Below are 20,101 nucleotides of genomic sequence, written 5' to 3'. Positions count from 1 at the left end.
TTCCCTGGTGGCCCAGTGGTTAAGAATCCACCCGCCAGTGCAGGGGACACAGGTTTGATTCCTGGTCTGGGAAGTTCCCACATGTGAGGAGCAACTAAGCCCTTGTGCCCTAAAGTCTGTGTTCCACAACAAGAGCAGCCCCCACAATGAGAAGCACACACATGGAAACTAGACAGTAGCCAGCCAGCTCCATGCCCTCCCAAACAATGAAAGACAGTCTGTGGGCAACAAGGAAGACCCAGTGCAGCCAAAAATAACAAACAAAAAAAGCTTATACACACAGCAAAAAGACCTGAAAGAAATACAAAAATCTCTAAGCGGTGAGAGGACGCATCATTGTTTTTCTCCTTCGTGGTTTTCTGAATTTGCTACATTTTTTCCCATGGGCATGTCTTACTTTTTAATGGGAGAGGCAGCAGAAGAGCCTCTGTAACTCCCCTAAACAAACAAATTTCAAAAAGAATAAAAGAGGAAAGGAACCTTTTCCTGTCATGTTAAGGTCTGGTGGCCGTTTTCCTGCTCAAACCTCTGTCCCTCAGCCCACGGCCACGCCAGCAGGGAAAGGAGATCTGGCTCCTTGGGGATAGGGGATGGTGTGTGTGGGAGGGTACTTCCCTCGGCGACACCACCCCTATTGTTTAAGCAAAATAAAGGCTTCTTTCTGCCAAGCGGAGGCAATGAGAACAAGAAGGCTGTCCCCGGAAGGCCGCCAAGGGATGGATTCGAAAATATGATCTCCAGTCCAATCAAGCGAAAGGGTCCCAAAGGGAACACACCACGATCTGACCAAAGAGCGGGGACCCCAAGCCGCCCCCACAGCAGGTACCTTGTTCTTCAGAAGCCCCTTGGGGCCAACCACGTTTTCAAAGATGTGCTTGCCCACGTGGGCGTCCACGGCCGAGAGGGGATCGTCGAGGAGGTAGACATCGGAGTCGCAGTACACGGCCCGCGCCAGGCTCACGCGCTGCTTCTGGCCCCCAGACAGGTTCACACCCTGCGGAGAAACACGGCAGAAGGGTGGGCCTCCTGGGAAGCCGAGACAGGCAGAGGGGTGCACCAGCTCACCATGCATCGCCCCTCGCCGGAGGCCCAGCAGGGCTGAGCCTGCCTCCCGGGGAAGGAGCAGCAGTAACGGAGCGAGATCGCGCCTGCGCCAACGTGAGTTCAAGTCCTGGCTCTGGGTTCAGCCTCAACTGTGAAACCCGCCAAGAGAAAACCTGAGCCGCCGGGTGCTGCTAGGCAGGGCACGGTCAGGAAGGCGAGGCTGGTGGCACCATACAGTGCTGGCTACGGGAAGGCTTGTGATCTTGGGGCTTCGCTCACTGGTGAAGCCATGCAGTCAAGGCTGGCTGTGCCCCAGGGGTGCTGCAATCCAGCCTGCACCCCGCCGGCCAGCAGGAAGGGCACTGTTTGCTAATCTGAACCAGGCCACAAGGAACACAGGGCCCTCCTGCAGCAGGTAAGCCAGCATCACTTGCATATCTGGCTGGAGTCAGAGTGGACACCTGCTAGGCTAACCGCCCAGCTCCCGTCCCAAGAGATGCCCACCCTCTCCCTGCTCTGAGACAGGGTCCTGGCAGCCAGGTTCATTTTGAGAGTTCCTCTAGTTCACAGCTTTTTGGCCCCAGGCAGACATTAGACCCAAACTAAGGCAATCACATCCTCTCCCTCCAAAACTGGGTGCATGTGTACCTGAGAAGTCACTTTGGTCGTGTCCAACTCTGCGGCCCTATGGACGGTAGCCCACCAGGCTCCTCTGTCCACAGGATTCTCTAGGCAAGAATACTGGAGTGGGCTGCCATGCCCTCCTCTAGGGGGTCTCTTCCCAACCCAGGGATCGAACCAGCGTCTCTTACATCTCCATAAGTGCCACCTGGGAAGCCCCCACATTGGTTACTAGAGCCTAAACAAGGAGAGTGAGGAATCTCCAAGTGGCAGATATATACATTTTGGAAAAAAATGACAAAGCTCCGCAGAAAAGCAGAGATGAAATTCAGAGGAGGAATCAGTCCCTTCCTGAGCCCCACCACATTCCAGCCCTTGAATTCCACACAATGCCTGTAAATTAAGTTCTCACTCAGGATTCTTTGCCACTTGAAAACCCCAAAAGCTCTAATAATTTTGTTTTTTTCTTTCCAAGGAACTGCAGGTTTCACTCAAATAAAAGAAATGGCTCACAAAGCAGGAAAGTTGGTGGAGCCACTGGCTTGCATTAATAACTAAAAACAAGGACGAGTAAGCTCTTTAGTCGGCTCCAGACCATTTGCGCTTCTCATGTGCACACCACTTAACCACCAGGGGGCAACTGAGCAAGGCAGCCAGGCAGAGAGGAAAGCATGTGCCAAGGCCCTGAGATGGGAAGGGGCTCCGGAAGTCATTTGGCCTTTCTGTGCCTCCTTTTCCTCTACCATTACACAGAATTAACAGTAAATCCCATCTCCTGGGCTTGCTGTAAGGACAAGATATGTATAAAGTGTTTAGCACTGTGCCTGGCACATAGCGATTACTCCGTTAAGTGTTAGCTATTGTATTATTATGTGTATCATTATCATAATGATAATGTTTTGAAAAGGGCTGTGGACATTTGAATCATTGACACCCCTATGCCCTGTATAGGGCCAATGGTGTTGGGACTTGTCTGTCCTATGACTGCAAAAGTAACATGCACTCTCTGGTTCTTTGTCTTCGGGTTCAACCAAGTGATTTGCTTTATGAGTAGAAAGGATGGTGTGCTTTAAAAGACACCACATTTTGTTGTTCTTGTTGTTGTTGTTCTCTTGGGCTTCTGCTGCTGCCATTGAAAAAGCTTCCCCCTGGGGAGCTGCTGTCCCCTCACCCAGGCCCTAGTAAGAAGCCACAGCCTGGAACCGGGCTTAGCTGGCCTGCAATGTGGAACAGAGCCACCCAGCTGAGCCCAGCCTGGGTCACCCAGTCATGGTTGACCCACCCATAAGTAGCAAAGTGTTTAACATCATAAGTGACTGAGATTTTTTTGTGCTTGTTACACAGCAATAGCTGACTGATACAGGGGCCATGCTGAAGTCTACTGACCTTCTCACCAATCTCTGTCCGGTCCCCACTAGGCAGGATTTCCAGGTCTGGGAGGAGGGCACAGGCTTCTATCACAGCCTTATAATACCGTTCCTGTAGCTGGCGTCCAAAAAGGATGTTTTCTCGGAGAGAAATGTTCTGAATCCAGGCCTGCTGTGGGACGTAGGCCACTGAGCCCTAGGTGGCAAAGAAAGAAGGTGGCAGGACAGACAGACTTGGTTAACAAGATAGCAGCCGCCTACACCCTATCGAGGAAGGCCTTACTTCACAAGATACCTTTATCACACCTGTGGTTTCAACAAGAGTGAAACCAAGTCCCAAAGGACTACAGACACCAGGGCTGGGATCAGAGTCCATTCTAGGCCAGTCACTGGCTCCAATATTGAGAGTTTGAGAGCTGAAATCCTTGTTAATGAGATTAGTTATGTATTTAGTAACTATTCACTGGATAGCAGCAAACAAAACGCCTAGCTCCCCTACAATGCACACCTGAATCTTCTAAAATACTGTACGTCGTCTGTGTCCTAAGTCGCCTCAGTCATGTCTGACACTCTGCAACCATATGGACTGTAGCCTACCAGGCCCCTCTCTCCATGGGATTCTCCAGGCAAGAATAATGGAGTGGGTTGCCATGCCCTCTTCCAGGGGATCTTCCCAACCCAGGGATCGAACCCTTGTCTCTTATGTCTCCTGCACTGGCAGGCAGGTTCTTTACCACTAGCACCACCTGGAAGCCCCCACATCATCTATATTTCAACTTAAGAAATTTTATAAAATATTTAAAATAAAATAAAATAAATTTTAAAATAAACAACAACCAAAACCTCCTGGTTCCCAAGAAAGGGAAGTACCTGAATAATTAAAAAAAAAAATTATTTGATTATTGTTGTGGTACAGGCTAAGAGAGAAAAATACGAGACTTTCCAAGAAGTCCTTTAAAAGGAAGACTTAACCTATACTGGAAAAGAATCTGAAAAAGAATACATATACACATTTACCTGAATGACTTCACTGTACACCAGAAACACAACATTGTAAATCAACTATAGTTCAATTTTAAAAAAAACTTTTTTTTTAAGGGAGAGTTAGTTTGGGACAACATTAAAAGAGCCCTTGAGATTTCCTTGATGAAATTTAAGCAAAGATATCTGTATAAAAACTGCCCATTTCTAAAGTTGCTGTATATTTCCACATAATGCAAGGTGTCAGAATGGCCTAAGAACAAAGACTACGAGGAGGGCATTTGTTTCATGTATTTCAGTAACTGAAAAAAAATAATTTAAACAAGGACTGATAGGTTAAAATAAGTTGGTCTGATAAAAGAAGAGGAAAGAGCATTTCAGTCTGAGGAACTGCGTGAGAGGGAGGCAGGGGACAGACAGGCTCCAGGTTAGACATTTACACGTGACCTCTGCCTGAATTTCATGGGGGGACGAAGAAGTGGGCTTCAGGTTGGATGCTTACAACTAGTCTCCTCTTTGCATTTCCTAAGACAAGAGAGAGGTGGGCTCCAGTCAAGGCATTTACAGTCAGCCTATTTGCCCTCCAAAATGGAACAACAGAAACAGGGTAAATAGGCAGTCTTTGTCTTGTAAATATCCTTAAGAGAATAGTCATGGCCAGGACAAAGAAGGGCAAAATCCTGTTTGGGTAAAGGATTAAGGGATCTCCACTCCCCTCTTTTTTCTGGAACAAAGGAGACACTGCACAAGCATGGGAAGGCTCCTTAGGGTCAAAAGTCAGAGAATAATGCCAGACCATAATGAGTCTTACTCCTCCCAGAAGCCTTCACTTCGAGATCCATCTTGGCTAAGGCGTGCACACCTCAGGGGAAGACAAAGACCTGGAAAACGGCCCCCTTATGAAGGATTTAAACTTCCGAAAAGCAACTACCGACTCTCTGAGTTTGCCCATGCACCTTTTTGCAGGCACTTTTCTTTTCAACAAACTTTTTCCTTTACTCATACCTTCTGCCTCCTCTCCTGAATGTGTTCTTGACCAAGTGGGCAAGGGCTAGTGCTAGGGACTTAGGCCCTAACTGCTGGCTCCTGTGGTCCAGGGGTTAGGACTCCCAGTTTAGGAAACTAAGACCTGGCTGCCAGCTACTGCTCACTGACACTTGCTGCAAGCTGCCACTGACTGCTCTGTGTGTCCAAAATCAAGAGGAACTTCGCAAGTCTGAGCAACAGGAAGGCCAGTGTGATGGGACCAAGATGTGAGAGGAAGACAGGCAGGAAGGAGCTGGGGGTGGGAGGGGACTCACACGAGGCTGGTGGTCCTAGTGACAAGGGTGTGTGTGTGTGTGTGTGTCTGTGTCTGTGTGTCTGTGTCTGTGTGTGTCTGTGTGTGTCTGTGTGTGTGTGTTAGTTGCTCAGTTCAGTTCAGATCAGTTCAGTAGCTCAGTAGTGTCTGACTCTTTGCGACCCCATGGACTGCAGCCCACAAGGCTCCTCTGCCCATGGAATTCTTCAGGCAAGAATACTGGAGTGGGTTGCCATTCCCTTCTCCAGGATGAGAGCTTCACTAAAAGGGCAAAGGGGAGCCCTCAAAGACTGTTAAATAAAGGGATGCTAGGAGGATGAGTTGGAAATGAAACCCAGGGAGCCCAGCTCTTCATCTCCACTCTCAGATAAATAACCAAACTGCTGATTCCAATATCCTAACTTAAAGTGGCCAGACTGTCACAAAGCCTCACTGCAGAACCCACAGGTAATTCCCACAGTATGCATGAGCCCTACCAACTAAACTACTGAGACAAAATAAACGTTTTAAACACATTTCCCGCACTTTTTTCCTTGTTGTTGTAGTGAGTTGCTCAGTTATGTTCGACTCTTTATGACCCCATGGACTGTAGCCCACCAGGCTCCTCTGTCCAAGGAATATTCTAGGCAAGAATATTGGAGAGGGTTGTCATTCCCTTCTCCAGGGGATCTTCCTGACCCAGGGATCGAACCTGGGGTCTACCCACATTGTAGGTAGCCCTTCCCTTACCAAGGCAAAATAACCAGTCACGAATAAATCTACAACCTCATCAAACCAAATATTCAAACACCCTCACTTTTTGGTCCATCATCTCTGTATTCAGTGGTTCTCAACTGGGGGTAATTTTGCCCCCCAGGGGACATATGGGACAATGTCAAGAGACGCTTTTGGTTGTTATGACTTGTGGCTGCTTCTGGCATCTCATGGGCAGAGGTCAGGGATGCTGCTGAACACCCTACAGTACACAGGACAGCCTCCGCAGCAGAGAATTATCTGGCATGAAATGTCAATAGGGCTGTGATTGTGTAAACCCAGGGTTAATCAAACAGAAGGCAATGTGGATCCCACCATGATCCCGAGTCTTCTTCCAATTAACCTAGCTCATGCTGCTTATGAACCTTACTTTATAACATGTATTTGAAAGTAATGACAGACCATTTCTTAAAACACTAAGTCCCAGGGATCTTCCTGACCCAGGGATTGAACCTCTGTCTTCTGTGTCTCCTGCACTGGCAGACAGGTTCTTTACCACTAGCGCCACCTGGGAAACTCTCATTAGTCTGGACCCAACTATCATACACTTTGCTCTAACACACATTAGGCTCAAGGGCATATGATCATCAGCAAAGAAAGGATTTTGCTCTGAAATAAAAAATATGGCACAAACCAGCATCCCCCAAAAGTAGACTCCAAGAGACAGTAATCTTAAGACATAAGGAGTTGCTGTCTAGGCAACGAAGAGGTGCAGGCAAATGTGTCTGGGACACACAGGATTAACCAAAGTTAAACAGGTTTTTTTTTTTTTAACCCCCTCCCTGCAGGACTTATCAGAGCCTTTAAGTGTTCAACAGGAAAGGAATCAGAATCTGTACTATTTCCCAAGCTTGTCTGAGCCCAGGACTCTTTATTCCCTAAACAGTAAGATGAATTTGCTGCAGACCATGCTCCAGGAAATGCTGGTATCAACAAAACTCTGGAAGAAAATATCCCCAACCCCAGGGAAGGGTCTTGGGGGTGGGGGACAGAGCTAAATGCCAAACAAGGGTCCTGATTCTGATGTTACACATCTGTTCACTAAGGCAGCCTCTTAAACTCTCTCCCAAGACACGGCAACTCAGTTCAAAACACTGTGTACTTAAAAGCAGTAAAAACAGTCTCCCTTTAGCCCCATATTAAGAATCCAACAAACACTGAGATTTTAAATAAGTCCCTTAAAAAGAATTCTCCAAGGAAATATTCCAATGACATCAATAAAAAATTTTAAGTGTTGTTACATTTGCCAAAAGAGATACAAGGAGAACCACAAAGAGAAAGAACAAGCCCGAAAGAGCCATGCTTGAGGCGGCCCCGGGATGCACACTGCAGGGCGGTGATGGGGAGGGAGTCGAGGGCAGAGGGTGGACCAGGGGGCATTCGTGTGTTTACTAAATACTTATCCAGTGCCTACAACACCCCGGGCACTATTCTAGGTGCTGAGACACAGCAGGAACTAAATGACACCACAATCTTGCCTTCTAGGAGGGCAGAGAAGAAGAGAACAAAGGAGTCCCCACCTGCTGAACAAGGTCATAAAAGGTCATAAAAGGAAACACCGCATTGCCCTTTGGCCTTCCCTTTGGCCGTGAGTTACCCGGCCCCCACCCAGGCCTCCTACCTTGACAGTCACGTGTCCCTCCACCTTGTCCATCTCGGCCAAGAGCGCTGAGAGTAGAGACGATTTCCCACAGCCCACCTGGCCCACCACGGCCACCAGGGAACCTTCCGGAACAGAGAAGGTGATGCTGAAACGACACGACACACCCTAAGCTCAGATGGGGGAGCCCGGCTTCCCGACACTGGACGGGCCCCCAGTGGGGAGAGAGGGAAGGCAGGGTTGTCCGGAGTCTTTGAGGTCTGGACATCACTCCTGCTGTTTCTACAACAAGCTTATTAGTTCAGGGAACTGCCCCAGAGGCTTCTGTGCCAGGCCTGACACAGCTGCATCTTAGGAAAGACCCTGCAGGAGCAACCTGAGCAACCCCGAGACAAGAGAAGGGGGCTTGAGTGGAGGGGGACCCACTTCACCTGGGGGCGTGATGCAGGTGCTCAAGGAAGGGTGCGTGTGTGCTCGCTCAGTCATGTCCAACCCTTTGCAACCCCACGGACTGTAGCCCACCAGGCTCCTCTGTCCACTGGATTCTCCAGGTAAGAGTACTGGAGTGAGCTGCCACGCCCACCTCCAGGGGATCTTCCCGACTCAGGGATCGAACACACATCTCCTGCACCTCCTACATTGCAGGTGGATTCTTTACTACTGAACCAACGGGGAAGCTCAACAAAGAGGCCACCCCAAAACCAAGGCTAGAGGAAGGGTGAGCATGACCCAGACACCTGGGGACAGCCTGAGGAAAGGCTCATGGGTGTGAGATCACAGGTGTGACCACAGGGAGACACGTCAATGACACAAGATGAGGCAGGGAGTGGGGGGGCAGTCCTGAAGAGGTGGGTGGGTGGCGTCCAGACTCGAGAGGGCCCCAGAGGACATGCTTCCCAGCTGGAAGCCAGACAGGAGGGCCTAACGCATGTGAATCAGAGTTTCAGAAACATGTCTCTACTGACATGGCCCTTTGGTGGATATAACAGTAATCAAAGTATTGGGTTGGCCAAAATGTTTGTTCAGGGTTTTCCATAAACTGCTACAAAAAACTCTGAATACACGTTTTGGCCAACCCAACACAACAGGCTCAACACTCTGCGGACAAGATGAGCTGTCACACGTCATAGGACCAGGCCCGGCCCTCCACAGCAGACAGCAAAGTGGAGACGGGGGATCCCACCCTCTGGGGGAGGGTGGGCATGTCCAGGGCCTCCTTGGGTTCACCTGCATTGGCTGTACTTTCCAAGAGCTGCTCTTATGATTTCAACATATTGGTGGAAAGGTTGGAAAGTCTGATGACTTTTGCATTGTTCAATTCTTTTGTACCTGCTACGTGGTCACACTGATTGTTGTTTTGTCACGCTGATTGTTCTTTTGTTCTATGCTGGGAGGAAAATGGATGAAGGGGCCAGGACAGAACAGTCAGCCCAGTGAGGCAGCTCCTGTGATCATCCAGGCAAGACGGGAAAATTTTATAGGTCTGGATGGAGAAATCTGGGGTCGGTGGGGGTTGAAGGGTGGATATTCAATGGGTCGGTCAAGGGAGGGTGACGCGAACAATAAGCTCTTTGAGGCTGGAAGGACAGACAGAGGGACAGAGGCATAGACACAGACTACTCACTTATGAAGCAGGACAAGAGAAAAGCTAAAGTTGAAGCTGACATGAGTTAAGTTAGACATAAGGAAAAACTTCCTAAACATGCAGTCCCATCCGTGGTAGTGTTACACAGACTCGTTTCTCCAGAAAGTCTGATCTGCCCCTCTCCACATCCTCAAATAAAATACAGCAGTAATTTGGCTACTCAGTAAGGGGGCAATTATTTAGGGGCATGGGGGGGTATAAATCTGGCCCCTAAAAATGTCCCATCTGGCCCTGTGATGTGAGACTCCTTAAGGAAGTCTGAGATCCCCGGAGCAAGGCCTGCAGTTAGAAAGAACTCAGAGGCATTTGACAAGTAGCCAGGGAAGCAGGTCAATTCCCAGGATGCTGTGACTTAGAAAAATAAGGACTGAGGAGCGCAGTGTCTCAGACATAGAAATGGTGGGAAAGGGTGAACCAGGCAGCTAGGAGAGAGGATGGAGAACAACCCAGCCTGATATCACATGTGAGCAGACGTTTTCAGCAGACCCAATCCTTCCTGCCACCATCACAACTTCCGACTCACTCAGCCAATCAGTGTGCTCCGTCTCTTCTGGCACAGCGATTGGCTCAGGGAGAAGCACGTGACCCAACCCGGGCCAGTAAGAGGCAAGTGGGTCTCCTGATGACTTAGGAGGGACATCTGGAGTCGATGGGGGCCATTTGGATCTTGAGGGAAGAGGACGTCTGAGAAGGAAGCAGCACAGATGGCCGGGGAACAGACACGAAGGAGAGACACTGTCTGAGTCCCCGGATCACACCGAACCTGAAAGTGAACCTTGGCAGTTACGAGAACCAGAAGTTTCTCTTTGTTGCATAAGCCGATCTGGGCAAGGTTCGAATCACTCACAGTCTGAGGGAACCCTCTTCCCACGGTCATCTGCTCCTCCCCGAAGCCCAAGCAGGTGCGACGGGACCTGCCGGATGAGCCAAACTGATGCTCATTAAGGCAAAGTGACCCATTCACGGTCACAGAGCTGGAGCTCACTGGAATTCAGACCTGCGTTTGCCCAGAGCCCCGTGGCTCTCACGTCCCACTTACCCATGCAGCGTGGGGGGGTCATTCCTGGCCCACGTGAATGTGGCGTTCTTCACGGTGATGCTGTTCGTGGCTCCAGCTGGAAGGCACCAGAGATAACACGTCAGGCGGAGGTGCAGCCGCGGCCTGTGCTGGAGCAGCAAGCTCGCTCTTTTTGTTTTTCCGTATCAGGCAGTTCAACTCCAGAGGCTGGACACCCATGCTAGGCATTATCTGGTCACATCAGTCACTGTTTCTGAAGAACTTCAACCAGCAGCTCTGGAGGCGGCCTCCACCCAGAGAGCTGAAACCACGAGAGGGCTCTGCCTTTAAAAGATAGGAGGCCGCACAATCTGGGAGGGCCAGGGACCCCCCGGGGCCTCCCGCACTCATTCCTGGGAGCTTCAGGCAGCTCTGGGGGAGGGGCGGGGGCGGGATGAGCAGAAGCTAAGGTCACAGGGCGCCAGCAGTTCCCTCATGCAGTCGCCCGTGATCAGCTCAGGCTGGCCCTCATTACACCTCCAGGGCCCCTACTCTAATGTTCAAAGTAGGGTCCTTCACCCTGAAACTCCCGGATTCCGGGGCGGTCTCCTAACTCACCTCCCTGCATCCCGTCTCTCCCTTCCTCCAGCCACCCCGCTCACGTCAGGGCAGGTCAGTCTTCCCCTCAACACCAATCTCTGTAAACTGCAAACTTGGGGATGCAACAGGAAACGGGGAATCGTGGCGGGGGAGGGGAAGGCACGCCAGACAGTCTGTGTAAGGCGGCCCTACATGTTCTAGCCCCTCTGCCTGCATCAACATTCCCTCCTTTTATTCTCTTTTTACTCCATGCCCCTCACTTACACAAACAACTTCTGACTTAAATGATGAGCCAACTTGAAACCATCTAAAGAGAAGATGGGCGGCGGGGGCGTGTGTGTGTGGGGGGTGGTGCTTCTAAGTTGTCAAAGGCATAAATAAATTGCCCCACCCACCAAAGCAACAAAATCTGAGGAGAGGAAGTTACTCGTTAACCGAACTTAACCTGCCTGGCTCCCATCTGTCCCCTGAAACAGCAAACAAGGAGGAAGCTGGAAGGTGCTATTTAAGGAATTTAAGAAAAGCCACTAGAGTTGGTCAAGCTAGAGGCTACAAAACTTGGCCAGGAGCTGCCTAGGGGGCCCCATCTGGCACCTGGAGAGTGTGGATAAACATCTCAAAGGCTGAGCACCTAAGAAGGGCTGCCTTCAGGGCAGGGAATCGGGGCTGAGGCCTCACCTGAGGCCTGGACCCAGGCCCAGGGGTTTTCCAACATGACTCTTGCTGTGAGCTGATCTGGGGAGCTTGAAACCTCCTTGGTTGACCCCAAACCATGGAGTGGACGGCATCATTCTGCAATGTGTGTGTGTGTGTGTACATGTCTGTGTACACGTGTGTGTGTGTGTGTGTGTGTGTGTGTGTGTGTGTTGGGGGCAGGGAATAACTCGATCCTCAACAGAAACTGGACAACCACAGGCCAGGGAAATCGGGAGGGAGGTTCCAGGAAGTGGTGGTTCTCAACTAGGGGTGACTTTGATCCCCCAGGGACACAATGTCTGGAGACATTTTCAGTTGTCGAACCTGGGATGGGTGTTACTGGCACCCAGGGGTGCTGCTCAAGCAGCCTATAGCACTGGTCAAGAACTCTGGGTTTTCATAACGTTATGCAGAAAAACTCAAATGAACTTTCTGGCCAACTCGATATGCACGGGACATCCCCACAGCAAAGCGACCCTGACCCGAATGTTGGTGGTGCTGAGGCTGAGGGGCGCAGCCCCCATGCCGACCGCCTTGCACATACACGGAGGAGTCGACTACCATGATCTTTGGCAAGTGCTGTGCTGGGTGCTCCACACGCCACTGAGGACATCTGAATGCTTGCTGCACCGCTCACATGTACACCTGCTACACTGCTCACGTGTGTACATGCGATGTACCGCTCACATACATACACACATTCATCCCTCTGACCACATCTACTGGGCTTGGGAGCCAGACTCTGTGGGTTCAAATCCCATGTGGCCATTTCCTAGCTGGAGAAGCACAGGCAACTTAGTTAACTTCTCTGTGCCTCACTTTCCTCATCTGTAAACTGAGATTGTTAATGGGATCAACCTCACAGGGCTGTCATGAGGAGAAAAATGAGGCAACACAGAGAGTCCTTAGAACAATGACTGACACATAGCGGGTGCTCAGTAAATCTCAGTGCGGAGATGTAGAACCATGGGTGAGAACACAGATTATGCTGACGGGCTGCGGATGTGAATCCTGACTACTTCGTACTGGTGTGTGAGTTACCCAGGCAAGCATCCTCATCTGCTGATGGAGGGTTTCCACAGCCCCCCTCGTGAGCTGCAGTGAGCAATGGACGGGTGAGTATGGTGACGTCCTTAGGACAGGACACACCTAGCGGGCGTGTCATTACAATGAAAGCAGTTACTACCACTAGTATTATGAATATTTCTTATTGAGTGCCTGGAGATTCCTGCTCTGGGGTCCACTGGGAAAGGATAAATTAATAAGCTACAGAATAACAAATCTACCAAAAACAAACAAACAAAAAGGCACTGTCCTTTCCATTGCCCAGATGGGGAAAGTGAGGCTCAGAGCAGTGAAGTGACCACCTGAGGCGGCACAGCTACAGGGGTGGTGTTTGCTGAGTCTCCAACTTCCTTAGTTTGCTCATTTGCCCAGAATGGAATGGAAGCTGGGGCCCTGGAACCTGGCCCTCGGGGAGGGGTGGGCCTCTCATAAGAAGGCGAGATAAGAGAGGTGCACGTTCACCCTCCTGGGAAGGCCTGTAGGTCGTCCACGCTCCCGGGACGCACCGTCTTTGATGGGCCGGCGCTGGATGCTGTCAGGGTCCAGGTCCTCGTGGGACAGGAAGACCCTCAGGCGCTTCAGGGAGACACTCGCCTGCACGGAGAGCAACAACAGGCTACAGTTATTTTTAAACACGTTTTTGCAAAAACAGACCCGAGGCTAACTCACAGTGGTTTCCCCTGGGTGCGGAGGGGCCCACATCCTCTCTTATCTGTGAAGTTTCTGCATTTCCTACCCCGAGCGGATGCCTTAGAAGAAAAAATTAAATGGGTCTGGGTTCTAGTGTGTCTTCCTTTAAAAGGCCCACAGGTGGCATTACAGTGGAGGGTGGGGGACCGTCCTGGCTGACGAGACTTGAGAAGCAACCGAAGGCAATGGTCTTGCTTAAGACAAACTTGAAACTCGGAGATAAAGTTGTCCTGAAGGCTGAATGGCCAAGGATACTGTATGATAATCTCCACAGCTGCTTAGAGACGAGAACTGCACGGCTCCCACCACAAAAAACAAATGATAACCGTGACAGGTGACCGAGGTGTAGCTGACGCTATGGTCGTAACAGCAGTGCCACAAGTCCGTGTATCAAATCACTATGCTGTGTGTACTGAACATATGTTCAACAAAAACAAATTTAAAAAAAGCAAAGGTTCTGATTTAAACAGCCCAATAGCAAGGACATTTCTGAGAGATAATCCAGAAAATTTTAATATGGAACAAGTATTATTTTAAGAGATTACTGTTACTTTTGTCAGGTCTGATAATGGTGTTACTTATGTAAGAAGAAATGCACGCTGAAATATTTATGGGAGAAATGCCAAGAGATCTGGGATTTCCTTTAAAATTCTTCAGCAAAGAGAGAGAGAGAAAGGAATGAAGGGAGGAAGGAAGACAGAGGATCGGATGAAGTAATCACGGCAAAACACTGGATCTGGGTGATGGGCACGCGGCATTCTTATACCATTCTCACCACTTCTGCATACACATGAAATTGGTCATAATAAGAAGGGGTTTTACTGGCTTATTTTTTAAAAGCCTTGACCAGGGCTTGGACAGTGAAACTTTAAGGCTTTTTGTCAATGTGGCTAATGATACAGTTTTCATGGAAACGTGTGCACAATTAGGGAGAAGAGTGTGACCAACGCCGTGGGCAGGAAAGTGCAGGAGCTTCAGAGGGTATAAGTGTGACTGAGTGGCTTCCTCTCCTTTAGAATCACCACCCGGGCTAGGGGCTTCCAGGGCGTCCAGCTGGAGCTTCTCAAATGGTGAGCCAAGCCCATGAGTGGGTTGCAAAACCAATTTAGTGGCAGCATTTACTTATTTATTTATTTATTTTTAATTGAAAGATAATTGCTTCAATTACAATACTGGTTTGATTTCTGTAACACATCAGCATGAAGTAGCTGGAGGTGTAAGAAACAGAACACAGTACGACAGGGCAGGGTGGAACAGACTCGATTAGAATAGAAGAGGATCCAGTGTTTCAGAAAGAATCTTGTGGAGCTCAGGAAAGCCTAGCTGCAATAACTTTTGTTTCATACACCTGGGGCATCCCAGGTGTCGCAGGGGTAAAGAACCCGCCTGCTAATGCAGGACACAAGAGACGTGGGTTCGATCCCCGGGTCAGGAAGATCCCCTGGAGAAGGAAATGGCAACCCACTCCAGTATTCTGGCCTGGAGAATCCCATGGACAGAGGAGCCTGGTGGGCTACAGTCCATGGGCTCGCAGAGTCAGACACGACTGACTGAGCGCAAGCGCGCGCACACACATACACTTGGGTATGCATGTCAATAAATAAAAACATCTCTTTTTCTTTAGGGCAGGACCAACAAAAGCACAAACGTCCGGGCCTCGATCACCATCCCCCCCGCCCTAGCACAGTGGGACAAGTCACACAGAGGCAGCTGCATCCAGGGGACTTCCGTGCCCTTTGGCCTTGTTTCCCCCGAGCCCCTTCCCTGAAACCCCCCAGTCTCGCCTGTACCTGCACAATGCTGCTGATGACCATGGGGAGGATATTCAGGGGGAAGCGGAGGATGTTGAACAAGGCCAAGGACACGAAGGCCTTCTGGGCATCCAGGATATTGTTCTCGTCGACGGTCACATAGACGGCAAATGTAGACAGGGCCACCTGCAAGCAGGCAAGGTCAGCATCTCAGTCACAGGAGCAGAGGCACATGCCCAAAGCCTAGCATACAGCAGGCACTCACTAAACACCCAGAGAATGAACTGGATAAACCAATGGCTAGGAGGCAAAAGTCCCGGCCATTCCCACCACCATTCTCCAGGGGACACTGAATGGGCATTCAAGGGGTCCCTCAACATCACCAAGCGAGATCAAACCTCTGAGCCAACGTCAGTGCAGTGCCGTCTGCCCAAAACGACTTTCCCATCCAGTCTCTCCCTGTTCTGAGAGGACGCCCAACTCACAACAGCCCCAAGACCACTCTCCATCCTTGTTGCTACTGTTTAGTAGCCAGGCTGTGTCTGACTTTGTGACCCCATGGACTCTAGCACACTAGGCTCCTCTGTCCTTTACTATCTTTCAGAGTTCGCTCAAACTCATGGTCATCGAGTCAGTGATGCTACCTAAGGATCGCATCCTCTGTCGCCCCCTTCTCCTCCTGCCTTCAATCCTTCCCAGCACCAGGGTCTTTTCCAATGAGTCGGCTCTTGACATCAGGTGGCCAAAGTACTGGAGCTTCAGCATCAGTCTTCTAATGAGTATTCAGTGTTGATTTCCCTTAGGATTGACTGGTTTGATCTCTTTCCTGTCCAAGGGACTCTCAAGAGTCTTCTCCAGCACCACCATCCTTACACCCTGGTTTATTTTTCTTCATAACACCTATCACTACCTTACACTGTAAGATTACAGATACTGAGTGTCTGTCTTCTGCACTGAAATGCAAACTCCACAAAGGTAGGGACTTGTGTATGTGGCTGTATCCTCAGTGCCTAGAATGACCCCAGGAACACAGGAGCCCTGAGACCTCAGGCAAGTCACTTCCTCTCACCAGCCTCCACTGTCTCATCTGTGAAATGGGGGTGGACATGGAGGACTCATACCACTGCTGAAAGCTCCTTCCAGCTCAGAGCACCCCCAGGAAAGGAACATAGGTTTTTTAAAAAAAGAAGAAACAAACAGCCAAAGGTCTTCTGAAGCCTACTCGCTTCCCCACAAAATCAGACTTTCCTTAAGTCCTGTGGGGAGGCTTGGGATTTCAACTCCCAGGCAACAGGAATTTGGGTTCAGCTGTCTGAGACAGTAGGCCCTCCCTCACCAGGAAAAGGGAAAGACTCTGAATCATCCAAGGCTGAGCTGCACTGTTCAGGTGGGAAAAGATCAACAGGTGTCTCCCCGGGCCCCGCCCCCTTGCTGGGACCAGCACAGTACCAGGTGTTGCGGGCAAGGCTAACAACATCCCTTGGAGGTCACTGGCACACATTACCAAGGCAATCTGGAAAACCTTGGACCCAGCAGATGGGCACAAGTCTCCAGCCCTACGTTAGCCCAGGCTCCAAGAGCCATTAAAGGCTTTCCCTGGGGGAAAATAAACCGCCTGGGACCTCATTCTTGAGCTCGGGACAGATGGCCAGCAATCAGGAGATCCCAGTGTGGCCAAGATTCTGGTGCAGCTGAGGTGCAGGGTATTTTCAGGGTCTCAGCTGCCTCATTTCTTTGCTACCTATTAGAAGGTCGTACATCTTAAACATTAAACCCATAAGCTCTGCTTGTTTATCAGCTATGTGACCCTGGACAGTAGACAGCCTCTGTTTTTCCATCTATGAAATGGTAAATCAGGATAAGCATGCACAGAGCTTTTGGCAGCAAGGAACCAGGCAGTGGTGAAGAGTGCTTAACCCTGTGCCTGGGGAACAGTAAAATGCAGCAGATGGCAGCTGTTTTATTTCTTGTTTTAGGACTCAGTTCAAAGTCCTTGGACTATTTTTCCAAAGAATCTATTAACCAGGTCCCAGTCGGTAAAGAATCTGCCTGCAATACAGGAGACCTAGGTTCGATTCCTAGGTCAGAAAGATCCCCTGGAGAAGGAAATGGCAATCCACTCCAGTATTCTTGCCTGGAGACTTCCATGGTCAGAGGAGCCTGGCAGGCTACCGTCCACGGACTCACAAGAGTCGGACCCAACTTAGCAACCAAACCACCAAGAACAGGGCACTAGAAAGCAGAGCAGGTTCTGACATTAACAAGGGAGGTGACCCTGAGGGAAGGCATGGAAATTTTCCAGGATCCATGGCCACGAGGATGCTGGAAAAGCCACGAAGATGCTCAAAAAGCCACTGACACCCGATCCCTGGGACGCCTGCACGTGCTGGCTCCCCTCCCCCAGGTTCTGATGCCACACTCGCCTCCCACCTGGAGGGTCTCCTCACTCAAAACTCCCCCACCAGATCCACACAGAGGAACAGTATTCAACCTCAAAAAGGACCGAAGTGCTGACGCCCACTGCGCCACAGATGAGCCCTGAAAACATGGTCCTAAATGAAAGGAGACAGACATGGAGGCCACACACATTATATATGATTCCATTTAAATGAAATATCCAGAAGAGGCAAATCAAAATCAACCCTGAATATCTGATGCTGAAACTCTACTACTTTGGTCATCTGATGTGAAGGGCCAGCTCATTAGAAAAGACCCTGATGCTGGGAAAGATTGAAGGCAGGAGGAGAAGGGCAAGACAGAGGACGAGATGGTTGCATGGCATCACTGACTCAATGAACAGAGTTTGAGGAAACTCTGGGAGATGGTAAAGGACAGGGAAGCCTGGTCTGCTACAGTCCATGGGATCGCAAACAGCTGGATGTGACTGAGCAACTGAACAAAAACAGAGACAGACGGTAGAGAGAGGACGCCCTGGGCTGGAGGATGCGGAGTGACTCCAGTAAGTACGGGGTTTCCTTCTGGGGTGACGGAAGTGCTCTGGAATTAGGCAGTGGGGATGGTTGCCCAGCCCGGTGAATACAATAAACACCACTGAACTGCACACATAGGTGTGGTGAATTATTTATCATTAAAATAAAATTTTTAAAAAAATCACCTCTCCAATATCAGTCTATTTTACTCACTATAGAAGCCACAGTCTTGACTCAGGCCCCAGGATATGACTGATTGGTAAACGACACAGCTCTGAACTTGTCTGCCCTCCTCTCCCACTGCTCTCCCCGCTCCTTCCCTCTGTTCCAGCCCCACGGCCTCTGTGGTTACTTCTGTGAGGCAGACACAGTCCTGCCACATCGCCTCTGCACTCACTCTCCCTTCTCAAATGTCAGGCCCCTGACTGCCACCAGCTGAACACTCAGGTATCACCTTTTCAGTGAAGTCTTGGATCATCCTTTTTTTTTTTTTTTTTTGGCCACAGAGTGCAGGATCCTAGTTCCCCGACCAGGGATAGAACCCACAGCCCATGCAGTGGAAGCATGGAGTCTTAATCACCGAATCGCCAGGGAACTCCCATGATCATCCAGTTTAAAAACTGTAAACCCTCACAGTTGCTCTAGCCAGAACCTTTTTTTCTTTCCCATTGCACTTATGACAGTTTAGCATACTATATATTCTTCATGCATTCATTATGTGCATTGTCTATCTCTCCCAGTTAGAATGAATGAACGAACACCCCACAAGGGTGAGGGCTTTTGTCTGTAGTATTCACTGCTCTATCATCAGTGCCTGGGACAGCACCTGGATTGTGGCAGATACTCAGAAAATGTTCGTGGGTGGGTGAGTGGATGGGGGGGATAGGTAAGTAGATGGATGGGTGAGTGGGTGGATGGATTTGCAAGAAAGCACACACCCAGGGGTGTTTCTTCAACAACACAGAAACCAGGCATCTCACCACCAGGATACCCCAGTTCCACTGGCCCAACTGATGGGGTGACTGCTGGCAGCACGGGAAGCGCATTGAGTGGCCTTGCGAGATCTGCAGCGTCCACTTCTCCAGGAAGTAGAGGGCACTCATTCATCCATCAGTTACTAACTGGGCACCCTCTGTGTGCCAGACACTGTGGATGGCGGGCTTGGAGATCCTGAGACTCACAGTCGAGCGGGAAATAGGCAGTAAACCAGGGTCTCTGGAGCAGGGGTGTCTGCCAGTATGTGGAGGTGGCTGGGGAGCTGGGGTTTGCCACAGCCTTACAAACGGTGAGGGTCAAGGGTTTGGAAAATCCTTCATAAACAAGGAAGAACTACTGACCTCTCTGGGTGAAAACAGAGCCTCCCTTCACACTGAGAAATGGGGCAAAGGCCCGAACCAACTACCCCAGCCCAACCCCTAAAAACCTGCCGTGTCTTCGTGAGAACATCTGTTCCTTCTGCCTGGTTGGCATCCCCTCTTGTTGGTTGTAACAACACGTCAGTTTTCCTTTGGGCAGCTGAATCTCCCCCAACTTCAGTCCACGAGGTTCAGCCACAGATCAAACATCCACATTACAGCCTAATCTCTGACAGAAGTCACATGATCCAGGCCTGGCCAATCCAAGCATCCCTGTTCCCTGACTCCAGTGAGTCAGGGACAAGCACTCAATCAACCGAACCAGTGAGACTCAACACTACAGCTTTGCTCTGGGAACTAATGGGAAAAGGGGAGCTCTCTCCTCATTGTGGTTACTGAGATGACAGGATCAATTGTAACTGCATGTTGACTTTGCATCTGACAAAGAAACCACTGTGGAGAAAGCAGAGGTAGGAGACAGGGAAGGAATTATACCCAACATTATCTTTGGAGCACCTGGATCCAGCCATGCCTGAAACCCCAGTCATGCTTAAAACCAACATCTTCCTAGACTTTTCAGTTTTGTGACTCAAAAATCTCCCTTCTTTTCATTTTACTTGAGTGGATCTAAGTTAGGTTTCTGCCACTTGCAAGATGGTTCCTAACTAATACAGTTTATCCAAATCTTCAGTCTATTCATTTAGTC

General features: G+C 49.9%; 1 protein-coding gene across 4 annotated transcripts in view; it reads right to left on the bottom strand.

Moving 5' to 3' along the window:
- ABCC1 (ATP binding cassette subfamily C member 1) overlaps positions 1-20,101 on the bottom strand; it is a 153,614-nt gene that overhangs the window by 35,610 nt on the left and 97,903 nt on the right. For all 4 annotated transcript variants that reach the window (XM_040256946.1, XM_040256938.1, XM_040256955.1 and 1 more), the window contains exons 13-18: positions 15,150-15,296; positions 13,176-13,263; positions 10,351-10,426; positions 7,688-7,814; positions 3,052-3,228; positions 827-994 (exon numbers count right to left, since the gene is read on the bottom strand). In XM_040256946.1, coding sequence (XP_040112880.1) covers positions 827-994; positions 3,052-3,228; positions 7,688-7,814; positions 10,351-10,426; positions 13,176-13,263; positions 15,150-15,296 — 783 coding nt within the window. The remainder of the gene's footprint in view (positions 1-826; positions 995-3,051; positions 3,229-7,687; positions 7,815-10,350; positions 10,427-13,175; positions 13,264-15,149; positions 15,297-20,101) is intronic.

Source organism: Oryx dammah, unplaced genomic scaffold, assembly GCF_014754425.2.
Source record: "Oryx dammah isolate SB20612 unplaced genomic scaffold, SCBI_Odam_1.1 HiC_scaffold_2, whole genome shotgun sequence".
In the NCBI taxonomy this organism is placed as follows: Eukaryota; Metazoa; Chordata; class Mammalia; order Artiodactyla; family Bovidae; genus Oryx; species Oryx dammah.
The sequence above is the reverse complement of the archived record's forward strand: the minus strand, read 5'-3'. Positions and strand labels throughout refer to the sequence as shown.